The sequence below is a fragment of the Trachurus trachurus genome (genome assembly GCF_905171665.1).
Source record: "Trachurus trachurus genome assembly, chromosome: 20".
Taxonomy (NCBI): Eukaryota; Metazoa; Chordata; class Actinopteri; order Carangiformes; family Carangidae; genus Trachurus; species Trachurus trachurus.
This window is the reverse complement of record NC_139911.1, coordinates 7,854,769-7,872,153: the sequence shown is the minus strand read 5'-3', so window position 1 is coordinate 7,872,153 and position 17,385 is coordinate 7,854,769. Positions and strand designations below refer to the sequence as shown.

Here is a 17,385-nt window from a genome sequence, read left to right as displayed (position 1 = left end):
GCTGTACAGCATTAGCTAAACTGGACTCTTCCTAGGAGAACACATCATCAGAATAAAATGTTTTCCTGCCTGTGTGACAGACCAAGACGACTTGGTGGACATGAAGTCTGTGATCGGTGATAACGAGGACAAGGAGGAGGCTCAGGAGGACGACCAGCTGAAGAAACCTCGCCGAAAGGACACACCCATCCTCAACTGTCCTCCACATATACCAGGTCTGGGCTTTTTCCCTGTTAATACAACTCAAATTTTATAAAACTGTGTACGTTATGATGCGTCTGACACTGCATCCAACACAGAGATGAGGACCCACTCTAATCTGTGTTTTCCCTCTCTCTCTCTGTAGGAGTGAGACTGCTGAAGGCGGAGAAGCAGGTGGTCCACTTAGAAGAGGAGGAAAAAAATCAAAAGAATTAATTTTCATTTCATTGTCTATAATCTATTTGTATGCTCTCAGGGTCATTAAAATCTAACTTTGACCAAAGATTTGGATTTTCATTATGTCTCTGCTGTGTTTTCTGTTGCCTCTCACTGCAATTGAACAAAGAAAAGGAAACACACGTGATATTTTTGTGACAATAACAGGAACTTTATTTCACCTGGAGGAGAGACACTGAGTAACGGAGACTGTGAATGAATGTAAAGCTGCAATGTACAAATATAAACAAAGACTGATTATCGTGCAATAGTATCGTAGTTATGACGTGACATCACACCGATCACTTTCGGCGACGTAGGGAGATGCTCTGCAGCCTCCTGGCTTTTCCTCTGGCATCGATGGGCCTCATCTCAGAGACCTTTGAGCGGACCAGCTGGTAGGAGCTGGCACAGTAACTGGGTCTCTTGCAGTAGTGGATCAGAGGGCAGTCGTGCTGAGGCTCTGCAGAGAAAATCACATTCATGGGACCGTCACTTTAACCAGGACAGATCCTTCTACTTTTTTAATCTACAAAATCTCTAGTTAAAAAGTTGCACATACCATTTTGACCCTGCTGCTGCTGTTTGTCTGTGCGACCGTCGTTCTTCTTTTCTGTATCGTTTGGCTCTGATCCTGCAGTCCGTCCTACATTGTTGTCCCCCTCCTCCTCTTTTGGCTGTTGCTCCTCCCCCTCCTCCTCCTCCTCGTGCTGCTTCTGCTTCTTGTTTTCCTCCTCTCCCTGTCCCCCCACATCTTTTTTAATCGTTCCCTGTCCAGCTCTGTCGTCAGCTCGCGTTGACCCTTTCTCATCCTCGGTCTCCTTCTGTTCCTGGCCGCCCTCCGCTGCCTCCGTCTTGGCCTTTTGCTCCGTCTCTGACATAACAGAAGTAAAAGATTCAAGCAGTTGCAGTTTTTAACTTGTATCTGCCCTATCCTATGACAAAAAATATTTTAGAAAAGATTTGCACATGCATAAATCTGGTTCATGACTGGGAAAAATGTGACTGTATGAGTTTCTTAATTTATTATTTGAAGAATGCAATTTGTGCACCTGCAATTAAGAACTTGAGATGATGTATGGGTTGTGTTGTATTTGTGGGAAAGAAAACAAATGCTCCTTTAAGGCCTTTTGACAGGCATTGAATTTACTGAATTTCTACAGCATCTGCCATACAAAAATCTTCCCGGTCTATTCAGAGCAAACAGGCAAAAAGCTGGTGCACAGATCTGAGCAAATCGCCCTGTGAGGTCTGATATGTTTGAGTCAAAGAGAATAAAAAGTGAGTGTGGCCACCTTTGGCTGCCTTGGCCTTCCACAGCTCCCTGTTGTGATTAATCTCCTGGTTCCACATGATCTTGAAGCTCTTGAAGTCGACTGTGGCCAGACAGCAGCTGCCCTCCGAGCCGGCGGTGCTCTTCACGCTGGAATGCTTTCCATCGCTGCCATTAATACTGTTGACACTGTGGATGTGGACATGAACAACAGTGCTACACTTTACCAGTTTGTATAGTCAAACTAATGCGAATAAAGCAAAAGTAAAGTTTCTGATAAGATTTATGTCAGTGTATCCTCTGTATTTTTCAACAACATGAGTGTCGTCATGCAGGAAATGAGAGTTTTGTGTGTCGTCATCACCTTGAGAACTTGAGTCCGGTCAATCCAGACTGGGACGCCTCTTCAATAAGCGGCGTCACAATCTTTTCAATCATGTCTGTCAACACGGTGAATGTTGGCTCCACGATGAAGTCAATGAATCCTACAGGAGACAGTAACCATGCCAGAACGTGCACAGTGTAATTAAAGCAGTCCGTTTTCATGATCATAAAACCACAATACAATATAAAATATGAGAGTAGCGGAGTACCGATCTGGGACTGGGGCACCATGGTAGATTTGCGGTCACAGAGAGGGGAGAACGGCAGACCCAGCTCTGCTTCTTTATCACCCTGGAAACAAAATTCAGCATCACAAGGTACTTTTTTAAAACCTAAAAATGTCAATCAATAAGCACTTGAGATACAAGCCCATCCTTCTTTCAAGTGTAGCTTTCTGAATTACATTATATTCTCACAGGTGTGTACCTGTCTGAAGAACTCCTCCAGCAGGGAAGTGGTCCAGGTGTGATGAAGGTCCCAGCGTTTGGCAGGATGGCTGATGTCAGCCGTGTGCAGCATCAGGGATAAGGCCTTTGGTTTGTCAATCCTGCAAATACAATCCAGTAAGTCACTTTCATTGTAAGTCATTGTACTTGTTTCATACTGCTTTCTGTCTGAAGTAATCAAGGCTTTTTAAAAGGCTCCTTCAAAACAAATTCTCTGAGGAGAAACACAGATATGAAATCAGTGCCTCAGTGTAAACTGCCACTTTTCTGCCACTCATACAATATTTTCATATACAATATTCCATATATTTTAGCAAAAAAACAGCTTGAGATATTAATCAATTCATTTGTCTCAAAAGGTTAGCCCTGTGGCACTTATTTCAAAAAATATCAAACTCATATTTTGCTACCCAGCCTTACATCAACATCTGAACCCAACTGAGGTTTTGAGATTTGTCAAAGACCTTAGAGTCCTCTTTACAACTTGGGTGGACATTGACTTAACATACACTGACTCAAAAATGAAATCCTCTACTCACACTTCAGGCTGCTGAAGGATAGTTTTCATGGCTTTGATCTGCTGGAAGTGGCAAGACATGTCAGTGGCCAACACCATCTCCACCACCAGAGTACGCAGCTCTCTGGAAAAATGTGAGAGAGAATCACATATCTGAACTATCAATGGGCCGTCAATAAACATCCCTGTTCCCTTGGGAATGAATTGAAATAATCGTGGTCATTGGTAATTCCTTTTTAGCTAATATCATATGTTAAATGTCTACAACTCAAAGCACAAAACAATGTAAGTCACTTTTCCTTTCTTTTAGGCAATATTGACAGGGAGCACCAGATGAATATTCATTGTTATGCAGACGACACCCTGATGTATTTATCAGTGAGGAAAGATGACGGAAGCTAAGAAAACACATCAAATCTCTTCCATATTGGCTTCTCTGCATTCGTTCCCTATAAAATCTAGGATACATTTTCAAATCCTCCCCCTTAATACCAGTGTTGACAGTTTTGGAAGCTTTTTCAGAGTCGATACAACTTTTATAGATCATAATAAAAAAAGGAGCCATTCTTTCATCTCCTGCTCCTCTGTCCGCTACATTTATAAATGTTCTTGCATCATTCAAATTTCACTGTTAAAATAGCACCTGAAGAATGACTCTTACCTCCAGTCGTCTTTGGAAAGATTTGAGAGGATGTTCATTTCACCATCGTTCTGTAGGAGGCGATAAACAGAGCTGATGTGGTGGTTCTCCAGAACAGCTCGGTCATTGTACAACATGGCTGCCTCTGACCTGCAAATCCCACACAGCCACATTCATCACAAGGCACAGAGCTATGGAAAATAAAAGGATTAATCATGATAAAAATAAAAATTAAGTTTCCTTCAAATGTTTCACCTTTTAGATTACCAATGTTTGTTATGTGCTGTCCTTCACTGCAGTGATTAAAAGAGAGGAAAGTACCTGGTCTGAATATGGAAGTTATTGGTGGTTCCTGTATGTTCATAGTCATGGATCGCTGCTGCAAAGATTATGGCAAAGATCTCCAACTCTGTCAGCCAATGCTGCAGGGAAGACAGGCACAAAGTGGTTTTGCCTCATATTTAATGACCAATACTTCGCCTTCTGAAACATGGGCACCATTTTTAAAGGGATAGTTCAACATTTTGGCAAATTGGCCCATCATCATAATCCCTATAGTCACAGCAGTAGGTTTGTTACCTTAAATTGTTGGTGCAAGCTATTACTCCTAACGTTCTGTTATTATCTCATAGCGTGGTGAATGTGCAGGTCACAACTTGTCCACCAGAGCGTTTTGGAGTTGTTGGATTGTGTATTTGATGAGTTTGATGAGGGAAACCAAGAAATCCCATGAGCCTCCGTAGCGTAGCTCTGAGCAGCTCGCGGCTCTGCTCTGCCGTTCTAAAAATAGCTTGCATCGACAATTAAAGGTAACAAACCTACTCCTAAAACTATAGGGATTATGGCAATGCCCCATTTTGCCAAAATGTTGAACTATCCCTTTACTGAGATAACTGAGACAACATCACTATGTTTGAGTTTTCATTTTGCATTGATATCAAATCAACACCAGACTTACCACTATGCCAGTCTTGAGAAGCAGGTAATGGATGGTCTGTGTGACATCGGCAGCGTGCATCAGATTGTGGTACGGGTTCTTGTATTTGCTGTAGCCGACCTCCAGCAGGTCCAAAAATGATATGAGACCAGAAATAGGGACCTGACATGACAACAAAGCAAAGTAGCATGTTGACAAAATGTTGCCTCTTCCTTAAATCCAGAAAGTGAGATATTTAAAATTGACCAATAAAGGCAGGGAAAGTGGTCCCTTCATCGTCGTACTTTGAAACGATTGATCAAGTCGTATCTGGTGAGCAGTTCATAGAAGACAAATTTCAGAGCGTGGTCTCCACTCGCATCGTTGAGTGCAAAGACATCAAAGGACCACATGTCTACATGCTGCAGTAGATACAAACAAGTTTCATCAGCAAATAATTATTAGCATTTTGATTTTAATAAATGTCTCATGCCATTGGTACACTCTGTGAATCTGTTAACTGACCTTGAGCACAGTGATGACGTTTGGGGGATAACTGAATCCAGCCACGTTGGAGGTTCGTCTGTACATCCTGTCACAACACATAACACACACCAAGAGAAATACCACAACACATACTGGCTACTATTAGAAAAACCATTGCTTTCAGACTGTTGCTTCAAGACAAACCCAATAATCAAACTGAACTCCAGTAAACCAGTAAACTGTCAAACCTCTCCACAAAGATCCCGGCCTGCACTGCGTGGACAATGCTGCGGAAGCGTGGCTTGTCTTCGGAGCGGCGCACCATCAGGGCCCTCTGACGGGTGAAGGTGGAAGCCAGCCAGTCACGAACCTCTGAGGGCACCGAGTCCGACTGGATGTCTCTCAGCTCGTCCTCCGTGTCCGCCATCCGCCTGCAGCGGAGGCACAACCACAGAAACCCCAGAGGTCACAAGGTCAAATTTTCTATTTAAGGGCCATGATGATGATTACAGCAGGGAAAATAAGAATTGAACGCGTCAATAGACTTGCATGGTGAGCATGCATAGAGGTTAAATGCATTACTAATTGTTTTTTTTATTTACTATATACAGTATATAACTGTACCTGCTAATTCCAGGTCCCTCTAAATCTCTCTGTCAGTGCTCCTTGGCTCTTGGACGACTCTTCTTAGTTTTCTTTTGACTCTGTCAGAAATCTTGCGAGGAGCACCTGGTCGTGGCCAGTTTATGGTGAAATGCTGTTCTTTTTAGTTCCAGATTAACGGCACTAACAGATAAAATGGTGCATTCAGACACGTCTGTAACCAATGCCATCAGTATGTTTTGCAACATAAGTTTCTGAAGGTCTTGAGAAGCTCTTTGCTTTTCCCCATCATGAGATGCCTCTTGTGTAACACCCTGTGATGAGAAACCTTGGACTAAAGCAGCTGATATTACTTTGCACTGATAGGGACAGGATTACTTTCTAAATGCTGACAGACTCCAGCTGCTTTCTTGGTTTTCCAAACCTTTTTGCACCTCCTTTTCTTCGTGTGTTTAATACTTATTCCCTGTGTCGTTTATTACTTAATTTATGGACAAAAACGTTTGGATTTCTTTGTATGTGTGCATTACTTGGGTTGTTGCTGACATCTGGTGAAAATTTCATGTCAATAGCTCTATTAGAAATATATTTTCGGTAACACTACATAATACAGCCCGCGACTTAGAGCGTACCTACCGCTCTCTTTCCGCATAGGTTGCCCCTTATTTCACACAAGTACTGAGTAACTGCGGCTCACTTCCCCCCTTGTTTCCCCCGTGCATTTACAGTGTAAATAGGCTGCGTCTTAGCGCGTAACTCCGGTTAACTTACATCCTGCTTTACACCAACTTCCACACAAGTACAGAGTAACTCTCGCTCACTTCCCTCACGGTTTTACAGTATAACTAGGCTGCGTCTTAGCACGTAACTCCTGTCCTACTTTACACCAAATTACACAGTAACTCTCGCTCACCCCGCCACTATTTCCCTGCATTTTACAGTATAACTAGGCTGTGTCTTAGAGCGTAACTCCCGTACAATTACGTGCTACTTTGCCCGGACTTACAGTGTAACTCCTGGTCATTTCCCACCAATGATTTTAACCAATATTAGAAGTTAAAAAGTCTACTACAATATGAGCACAATTGTTACAATCCATTTTTTTTATTGTCAGCAGGAAAATGTCACCTCTATTCCAGAGATTTATTATTAATTAATTAATTGTATGGTTTGGAATACTGAGAAATTGGTATAGAGCATGGAAATTGGTCAATAACAGGCTGGCTGGTAGCAAACTTACCTCTCTAAAATGCACATCTATGAAAGTCTAGTTCTGTCATCCAAGGGCAAAACACAAACTATACAGTAATACATCCACAATAATGAATCATTCAGAGATAGAAAATGTTTTTATTATTTATTATTTATTAAACAGAAAACACATGACACATCCACATCCATGATCATTCATAAACTTTAATGCAAGTAGATCTTAATTTCCCTGTAAATGAGCACTGTTATCCTGTCCTTAGTGCAGGGCTTAAAGTAAAAAAAAATCCTGAGCCTGAACTTTTTTCCAAGGAGCGGGGGTGCAGTGGATCCGACGCATAGCCTACACATTATAGGCAATTTAGAAAACAACTTTTTGGCATTGTGTTTGGTGATGTACACAGGGTTCATACACATTTTAACCAACAAATTTCCATGACTTTCCCATGACTTGGCAACAAGTTTCCATGACATTACAAGACCTCTAAAACATCAATATATGCATGAAATGTATGAAAACTATGTGTAAAAAAAAATGTCAAAAAATAGATCTAATGACAATGGGCTTTATCCTTTTTCCACTACTTCCTGAGCTCAAGCCAGCTTCATTATTACATACAGACAAACTGATAAATCCAGGTGTGTCTGACCTCACAACAATGGTCATTCCCCCCCAGAAAATAAATTAAATGTGATTTTAACACATTGAAGCATTCTGGTGTACTCTGAGAAGAACATGAAGGGAAAATTTGTTTCAGATTTAAAAAAAAAAAGCACATTGAGTATTGACTGAGGGTCCTATAGCTTTGTTGCCTTACAATTGTAAGGCAACAAGGCATGGCTGGAGTGTATGAAACTGAACTCAACTGGTCTAGTGGGGAGCAAAAACAAATCTCATATTTTAAATCTAGGGGTCTGGACCAGCCATTCAAGGGCCCGTTTCCTCTGTTATGGGGCGTGGGGAGGGGGGGGGCACGTCCGTGCAGCGTTGCGTTGCGCTGCGGACATGCACGGAGAAAAAAAAAAAAAAACGAAATCGAATGCGCGCCGTTACGTCCGCTCGGACCACCACTCGTTTGTACCGACGTCAACAGCGGCATGAGACCCGACGCTACTTGGCGTATCACTGCCTCCAGCGAGTGACTGAGTCACGTCACCAGGCTCATACAGTACGCGCAGGCAGGCCAGGGTTGTCTTGCATACGACACATTTAGCTTTGTCTTTGTCCTCCGTCTTCTCCAGCCATGAACTTCTCTGTGTGCAGCCAAATATTGTGCGTGTGTTTTTTTTTTTTTTTTCTGAAATTTTCAAACGCCGGAGATCCGGCACGGGGCCGGAATACTTTAAGCCCTGTTAGTGTGCAAATACACTCTAGTTGTCCTGGAGTTACCCAGTAACTACAAGGTAGCGGGCTGTATTATAAAGTATTCTTTGTTATTCCCTCCTTAGTGTGCAAATACACTGTAATTGTCCTGCAACTACACTCTAGTTGTCCCGTAGTTACCCAGTAACTACAAGGTAGCGGGCTGTATTATAAAGTATTCTTTGTTATTCCCTCCTTAGTGTGCAACTACAGTCTAGTTGTCCCGTAGTTACCCAGTAACTACAAGGTAGCGGGCTGTATTATAAAGTATTCTTTGTTATTCCCTCCTTAGTGTGCAAATACACTGTAATTGTCCTGCAACTACACTCTAGTTGTCCCGTAGTTACCCAGTAACTACAAGGTAGCAGGCTGTATTATAAAGTATTCTTTGTTATTCCCTCCTTAGTGTGCAACTACACTCTAGTTGTCCTGGAGTTACCCAGTACCTTCTACTACAGCTGTAACTACTGTCTAAGTAGAACCAGTAAGTTAGAACACAGTTTGTTTCACGAGATAACATCATCTGAAAGTACAGTAATACAAAGACAAAACTAACTGAAGTGTCCCCGACATCATAAAATAACAGATTTCTACTGGCTTTTGTTATTTACATTAAAGTTAAGTTTTGTTCCTTCTGTTATAAACTGTTTAATTTAGTTTTGATCCATCTGTCTGGTCCTTCTAAGTCTAAAATAGTCAGTCAAGTCAGTTTCATCTGACAAAATGTACTTTCTAAGTTAGAAGAGTCAAGTTGAAAAGATCGTTGTGATACTACTATCACACCGGAGTGTGACACTCAGTAATGGAGAATGGATGGGCTCCTCCATAAAAGGTGATCTTGATCTTGATCCAGCTCCTTGGGCCAAAGCAGAGATCAGGGTCATGGGTGGCGTGCCATCTCCCTCATCAGGCACCATTTTCATGGCATCTCAAAAACCTCACCTGTGTGGAAACATAATTATATATTGTATCATCAACTTCATCACATAAAATGCATCACTGTAAAACAAAGTGAGAAAATTAATAACTTTTGTACAGTTTTTCTCATCATGGAATACTTAATCCCGGTTTTACCTTTCACATCATGAATCATTAGCCTTTTAAACCATAACTTGTGATTTTAAACATATTAATCAATTACAAATTATACATATTTTTTTCTTTAACTATTGAGTAATTATTTTAACCATTTAAAAATCTTAAATTTTACAAAATCAATGCTATTACCATACTGTTACTCTTGACTGTATTCATCATAACATTCATGACCAACAGTAACGTTAGCTAATGGAGCTAATGTGTACAGTACTAACACAAATACAACCTCAAAGCAAAACAACCGCAGCACTTACAGTTGCAGGTTAGCTGGTGCAGGGGAAAACACACACTATTATCTTTAGCACAAGCTAACATTGCTAGCTGCGTTAGCATAGCTACTTAACTCACCAAGAGGTTGATAACAAGGTGAAACTGCCGTCGCACAGGTCCTGGGTTCATCCCTCACGTCTCCCGGGGTGTTTGCTCTGTGTTTATATCAACATATCACATCGTAGACATTGCATAATTTCCCTCATTTCTCCACTTCGTCTCCTCCTGTCGTCCCTGTGGCTGTGTCAACAAGCTCCGTCCTCACTGTGAGGTGGGACTTTCTACCTTCTCAACAGGCAACCAATGACAAGTGAGCAGCTTCTGGTCTGACCAATGACAGATGGTCAAAGGTGAGTGACTGTGATTGACACCTTATTTCATCCTATTTGATTCTAACCTGTCTAACTACGCTGCTCATCATTGATCACATAAGTTGTCAATCACAGTCGCTCACCTTTGACCATCTGTCATTGGTCAGACCAGAAGCTGCTCACTTGTCATTGGTTGCCTGTTGAGAAGGTAGAAAGTCCCACCCCACAGCGAGGACGGAGCTTGTTGACACCGCCACAGGGACGACAGGAGGAGACGAAGTGGAGAAATGAGGGAAATTATGCAATGTCTACGATGTGATATGTTGATATAAACACAGAGCAAACACCCCGGGAGACGTGAGGGATGAACCCAGGACCTGTGCGACGGCAGTTTCACCTTGTTATCAACCTCTTGGTGAGTTAAGTAGCTATGCTAACGCAGCTAGCAATGTTAGCTTGTGCTAAAGATAATAGTGTGTGTTTTCCCCTGCACCAGCTAACCTGCAACTGTAAGTGCTGCGGTTGTTTTGCTTTGAGGTTGTATTTGTGTTAGTACTGTACACATTAGCTCCATTAGCTAACGTTACTGTTGGTCATGAATGTTATGATGAATACAGTCAAGAGTAACAGTATGGTAATAGCATTGATTTTGTAAAATTTAAGATTTTTAAATGGTTAAAATAATTACTCAATAGTTAAAGAAAAAAATATGTATAATTTGTAATTGATTAATATGCTTAAAATCACAAGTTATGGTTTAAAAGGCTAATGATTCATGATGTGAAAGGTAAAACCGGGATTAAGTATTCCATGATGAGAAAAACTGTACCGTTCAAAGTTATTAATTTTCTCACTTTGTTTTACAGTGATGCATTTTATGTGATGAAGTTGATGATACAATATATAATTATGTTTCCACACAGGTGAGGTTTTTGAGATGCCATGAAAATGGTGCCTGATGAGGGAGATGGCACGCCACCCATGACCCTGATCTCTGCTTTGGCCCAAGGAGCTGGATCAAGATCAAGATCACCTTTTATGGAGGAGCCCATCCATTCTCCATTACTGAGTGTCACACTCCGGTGTGATAGTAGTATCACAACGATCTTTTCAACTTGACTCTTCTAACTTAGAAAGTACATTTTGTCAGATGAAACTGACTTGACTGACTATTTTAGACCTAGAAGGACCAGACAGATGGATCAAAACTAAATGAAACAGTTTATAACAGAAGGAACAAAACTTAACTTTAATGTAAATAACAAAAGCCAGTAGAAATCTGTTATTTTATGATGGCGGGGACACTTCAGTTAGTTTTGTCTTTGTATTACTGTACTTTCAGATGATGTTATCTCGTGAAACAAACTGTGTTCTAACTTACTGGTTCTACTTAGACAGTAGTTACAGCTGTAGTAGAAGGTACTGGGTAACTCCAGGACAACTAGAGTGTAGTTGCACACTAAGGAGGGAATAACAAAGAATACTTTATAATACAGCCTGCTACCTTGTAGTTACTGGGTAACTACGGGACAACTAGAGTGTAGTTGCAGGACAATTACAGTGTATTTGCACACTAAGGAGGGAATAACAAAGAATACTTTATAATACAGCCCGCTACCTTGTAGTTACTGGGTAACTCCAGGACAACTAGAGTGTAGTTGCACACTAAGGAGGGAATAACAAAGAATACTTTATAATACAGCCCGCTACCTTGTAGTTACTGGGTAACTACGGGACAACTAGAGTGTAGTTGCAGGACAATTACAGTGTATTTGCACACTAAGGAGGGAATAACAAAGAATACTTTATAATACAGCCCGCTACCTTGTAGTTACTGGGTAACTACGGGACAACTAGAGTGTAGTTGCAAGACAATTACAGTGTATTTGCACACTAAGGAGGGAATAACAAAGAATACTTTATAATACAGCCCGCTACCTTGTAGTTACTGGGTAACTCCAGGACAACTAGAGTGTATTTGCACACTAAGGACAGGATAACAGTGCTCATTTACAGGGAAATTAAGATCTACTTGCATTAAAGTTTATGAATGATCATGGATGTGGATGTGTCATGTGTTTTCTGTTTAATAAATAATAAATAATAAAAACATTTTCTATCTCTGAATGATTCATTATTGTGGATGTATTACTGTATAGTTTGTGTTTTGCCCTTGGATGACAGAACTAGACTTTCATAGATGTGCATTTTAGAGAGGTAAGTTTGCTACCAGCCAGCCTGTTATTGACCAATTTCCATGCTCTATACCAATTTCTCAGTATTCCAAACCATACAATTAATTAATTAATAATAAATCTCTGGAATAGAGGTGACATTTTCCTGCTGACAATAAAAAAAATGGATTGTAACAATTGTGCTCATATTGTAGTAGACTTTTTAACTTCTAATATTGGTTAAAATCATTGGTGGGAAATGACCAGGAGTTACACTGTAAGTCCGGGCAAAGTAGCACGTAATTGTACGGGAGTTACGCTCTAAGACACAGCCTAGTTATACTGTAAAATGCAGGGAAATAGTGGCGGGGTGAGCGAGAGTTACTGTGTAATTTGGTGTAAAGTAGGACAGGAGTTACGTGCTAAGACGCAGCCTAGTTATACTGTAAAACCGTGAGGGAAGTGAGCGAGAGTTACTCTGTACTTGTGTGGAAGTTGGTGTAAAGCAGGATGTAAGTTAACCGGAGTTACGCGCTAAGACGCAGCCTATTTACACTGTAAATGCACGGGGGAAACAAGGGGGGAAGTGAGCCGCAGTTACTCAGTACTTGTGTGAAATAAGGGGCAACCTATGCGGAAAGAGAGCGGTAGGTACGCTCTAAGTCGCGGGCTGTATTATGTAGTGTTACCATATTTTCTGAGAAAAATATTGAGGCGTTCAATACTTATTTTCCCCACTGTATGTGACTTTTTATGCAACTACTTCATTTGTTGAGAAGACATTATATGTTGTTGTACCATTTCACCAAGCATGACAGTAGAGCTGCTGCTGATGTTCTCATCTTTTGAGTTTCCCTGGAGACGCCAGCCGAAGGTGATCTGGAGTAGCTACTGAGAGGTGTTTATCTTTACAACAGCCGGTCTTAGATGCTGGTGGTCTACTGCACCATCTAGTGGCAAATTTCCACATTGTGGTATAAACCGAAGAACCTGAATGCTGCCACTACTTATTTTTTTTGTAAAACAAAAGTGAACTTTTAGTTTGAGTTTAGTTTATATGAGTTTGATTTATTAATAAAAACAGAAGTGAGCTGAAATATTCTTGCCTGGTTTCCTCAATGTAGAGATTTTCCAGGACTGAGGCAGCATACTCCAGGTTTTTCTTCAGGTCCACCACGGACGCCTCCCCCCTCTCCAGCTGCTTCACAAGACATCGCAACCTGCAACTCAAAGACACCAACAACCCATTTTTAACTATAGATTCTCTTTGTGTTGTCATACGGTGATGCTTCTTCTGTCTGTGTGTATGTGAGACCTGATTGCCGTCTTCTCCATGGCGTCAGCTGCTTCAGGGTTTGGCAGCTCATCAGCCAGGATCTCCTCAGCACTGCAGGCGCTGATCAGGATCCCTTTGTGGTCGGTGCTGCCAAGGCCAGATGTGACAGCGGTGCATAGTGCATTCTGGGACCGTGAGCCTGAACAATTTCCATACAAACAAACAAAAATCCTTTGCTTTGGAGGGGTTTTTTTTCTCACACATCTTCAACCACAACAACTTTACCTTTACAGAGCTGAACTTAAAACTGAAAACTGAGACTGTGAACTCACGTGCAAAGCGGGCCAGTGGACGAAGGCTGCCTTCCCCCGCCTCATTGGCAACTGTATGGAAAAGAATAGGGATGTCACTGCATAAATCAGATGTTTAAACATACATTATGGTCAAAAGTTTTTGGACCCAACAGAAGAGAAAAACAAAACAAAATATAAATTTAATAACACAATACATTACAAAAATAAGAAAAAGCTCAGGAATAAAACTCTAGACTAGACCTATAGATAAATACATGGGATGTAAGGGTAATTTATAGGCTATCTACAGATTAGAGTGGAGCAGACCATCACCAAGGAAAAAAACAAAATTAGTCAAACCACAGGGGAGTTCATCACACTCCTGTTGTACCTGTTAAAGTGGAACAACCTGCACATTTATTATTCTTTATAATACATACTCAACCTCAGCCAGATATCTAAAAACACAATAGGGTTTGGAGGAATGTGTGTCTCTGAATTAACTAATACAGTAAAAGCCGCAATCTCAGATTTTTATTAACAGTAACCTTATATCCTGAGTTTTCAGCCCATTTATTTAGTGTCTTTGTTGTCTGTGGTATTTTACACAAAGGACACAATCGTTAAAATCACCATTAAACCAATTAAGGATCTAAAAATCATGCTTCATGTGAGTACTAAGTATAAATATAGACAAATCTATGACCCAAGGGGGGGACACCTTAACCCTTCCAGTTTCCAAAGGATTAGCTATTAAACGTGTGTGTGTGTGTGTGTGTGTGTGTGTGTGTGTGTGTGTGTGTGTGTGTGTGTGTGTGTGTGTGTGTGTGTGTGTGTGTGTGTGTGTGTGTGTGTGTGTGTGTGTGTGTGTGTGTGTGTGTGTGTGTGTGTGTGTGTGTGTGTGGGCCTACATCTGGAATCAGTAAGAGAAGGAGATAAAGATTACGTCCTGTGACAGAGGCCTCTTCATTAGTGATAATGGCTCCCTGAGCTCAGCAGCCTAGCAACTGACAACACACAAGGACTTTTATTTGCACCAGTGAAAATTATGTCACAGTCATTTCCTGTCTCTTCTGGTTGCCACGGAGACAGCAACCCGTAAACACAGACACACAGTTACACACACACACACACACACACACACTGTAAAAATCAAAAAAGGTCTTATTGTAGTAATATCATTACAGATACCTGATGAAAAATAATATTTTCTGTATTTTTTCTTTTCGATATTCTCATCATCCTCTGTGTTGTGTGTATATTGTGTAAACGTACATTGTGTCACAGCAAACAGGAACAGCTTGTGTCATGTGGAACTGATTATTTTCTTTATAATATTGATAATTTGAATTTAAATTGATATTTGCAAGAGGTGTTAAACTATCTTTGAGACATAAGAGCTCAACAGTGACAAAGTTTTCTCCTGACTGCAGCAGGACAACACCTCCATTCTCCAAACTGACCCCACATTAGTTCAACTTGGTATCTACACGTAGCATGGCTGTCACAGAGAAACAAATATTGATTAGTATCTATAGTTAATAGACTGATAAAAAGGGCCTTTGGGCTTCCAGGAGCCCAAAGATGTGCAGTCTACCTTCGAGCACCCTTTATTTTCTGTCTAGAAGAGATCAGGACTCTTTTTTATCATAAATAAAATATAGTATTTAACATGTTATTCTAATATCATGGTCTTATATGTGGTGAATGCTTGGTTTTTCTGTCTCTGCCTCTCAGGAGGTGGCAGCAGCAGAGTTGGGACTCAAGGCCTCTGGCGACTCGAGCACACACATTTTCAAACTCTCGACTCTCTCCTCCCTTATTCACACTTTCTGCATGCCTCAAATCCACCACCATCGTATACCTTCTCCCAAAAAACTATGGTAACCTGTCCCATTAACAATCAGCCAGCTGTTCAAACAGCTCGACCGTGGTCTCTAGATATCTATGTAGCTATCGATACAGCCCTCCCTCACCTGGAAAGGCACACCTATGTACATCAGGATGCTCTTTGTCCAGTAGAGATTCACTTTTCGTACCGTTTTACCAAATAAGCAGGATTATGGACAAACTCCTTCCATAATATTAAACTGGATACTGGATACTGGATTTCATCATTGTCAGTAAGACTGATAAAACACTATTGTTAGATTTGTACATGATGTGACAGTTGTTGGAAGAACACAACTGTCCAGAATCATTGAACGGACAAGGGCACATCCTTATCAATGAATAAGAAATAAAACACATATACCTGTTAAAGAACAAAACACTGTACAGCAAGTGTGAACTATCTTATCAATTATTTTTTTCTTTTGTGGTAGAAGAGAAGGTTATTCTATACATGCAGCAGGAAATTGAGCACTGACAATCAACCCTTAAGTAAAGAGCACCATCTGTCCAGCAGTACAATAGCCTCTCCCTCTCACACACATGGACACACACGTGTCTTACCAATGGTGAAGCTGAAGCCATCAATGCTGAAAGTAGCACTCCGACACTTTTTGAATCCCTGTTTCTTCGATGTTGGTTCTGTCATCGCAGCCGTCTATGTGTGTGTAGCCTACTCCTCTCCTCCTCTCTTTCTCTCTCTCTCCTCTGTCAGTGGATGAGTGTGCACAGAGCTGAGCACTGTTTCCCAGGTGAGGAGGCTGTTCTTCCCCCTGAGAGCCGCCTGTCACCCTGGCAGTGCTTATAGTCCAGTTGAAACCTGGAGATGCTGCTGTTGCTGCTGCTGCTGCTGCTGTTGAGTTTATAGCTGCTGTTCAGAAGCCCTCCACCACACTCCCACTCCACCACCCTCCTTCAAGGCCACTGTTTTCTCTCTCAGCAGCAGCACCTTTTTCTCTTTCTCCCTTGTGACTTGCTTTATTTGTATATGTATGTATGTATGTATGTATTTTTTCTGGTGCTGCATGTGTGCTGGTGTCAAAATGAATCTGATGAATCTATTATGCTTATCCTCACATCACTGATTAGATGGGTGATACTATGAGTATTACTATTGTTTTCCTATGAAGACCTCATTCACTATATGTTATCATAATGTGTGACTTCCCATAATGACAAATGTGATTTTTAGGCTGTCATAAATTTTAAAAATCACTATCGGAAAAGAAGCAAAATTTGCTTTTGCTTGAAAAAGGTCTGCAGTAGCACCGAAACGTTGCAATGCAATAAATTCTGCAAGTTGGCCATGTGTGCGAAAACTCTTCCTTTCTAATTTGGACTTAATTGTCACCCTCCGACGCACCTGCCAAAGAAATAGATGTGCAAAGATTTTTGTTTTTTTCCAAAAATCACTATCGTAAAGGGGTGAAATGCATGAAATATAGTCATGAACTAGAAATGTTCTGATGTTGCCCGGGTCCTTTCAAAGCTGTTCAAGGAGTAGCGAGCATAAATTTGGCACGGAAGATGAATAATAAAAGAAAAAGAAAGAAGAAACGGGCAGGATAACCCTAGATAAAAATAATGATAAGGCTATAATATTAGCCCCGTGGCACTGAATACACCATGATGCTGAAAAACTACCGTATTTGAGTGTTTTGACCCTTGGTGTGAAGCTGAGGACCAACAGACTTAAGACAAAATAATTAAATGTCTGTAAACAGGTGCAATAAATGTGTCTTTGTTTTTTCAGATTAAATAACTTAAATGGTAGGTATATAGCATTTTAATTCAGAAAAACAGCAATACTATCATTTAA

At 40.9% G+C, this 17,385-nt stretch overlaps 1 protein-coding gene across 1 annotated transcript; it reads right to left on the bottom strand.

Moving 5' to 3' along the window:
* Positions 1-719: 719 nt before the first annotated feature.
* On the bottom strand, positions 720-16,215 carry LOC311003492 (dual specificity calcium/calmodulin-dependent 3',5'-cyclic nucleotide phosphodiesterase 1C-like; the record flags this gene model as incomplete). Its single annotated transcript, XM_083995260.1, has 17 exons — positions 720-878; positions 1,170-1,291; positions 1,713-1,879; positions 2,055-2,175; positions 2,284-2,365; positions 2,501-2,621; positions 3,060-3,161; positions 3,699-3,827; positions 3,999-4,099; positions 4,636-4,776; positions 4,899-5,015; positions 5,119-5,185; positions 5,328-5,510; positions 13,214-13,327; positions 13,423-13,582; positions 13,716-13,766; positions 16,131-16,215. The coding sequence occupies 17 exons, from the start codon at positions 16,213-16,215 to the stop codon at positions 720-722; spliced, it is 2,022 nt and encodes a 673-aa protein (XP_083851386.1).
* Between the last annotated feature and the right edge of the window lie 1,170 nt (positions 16,216-17,385).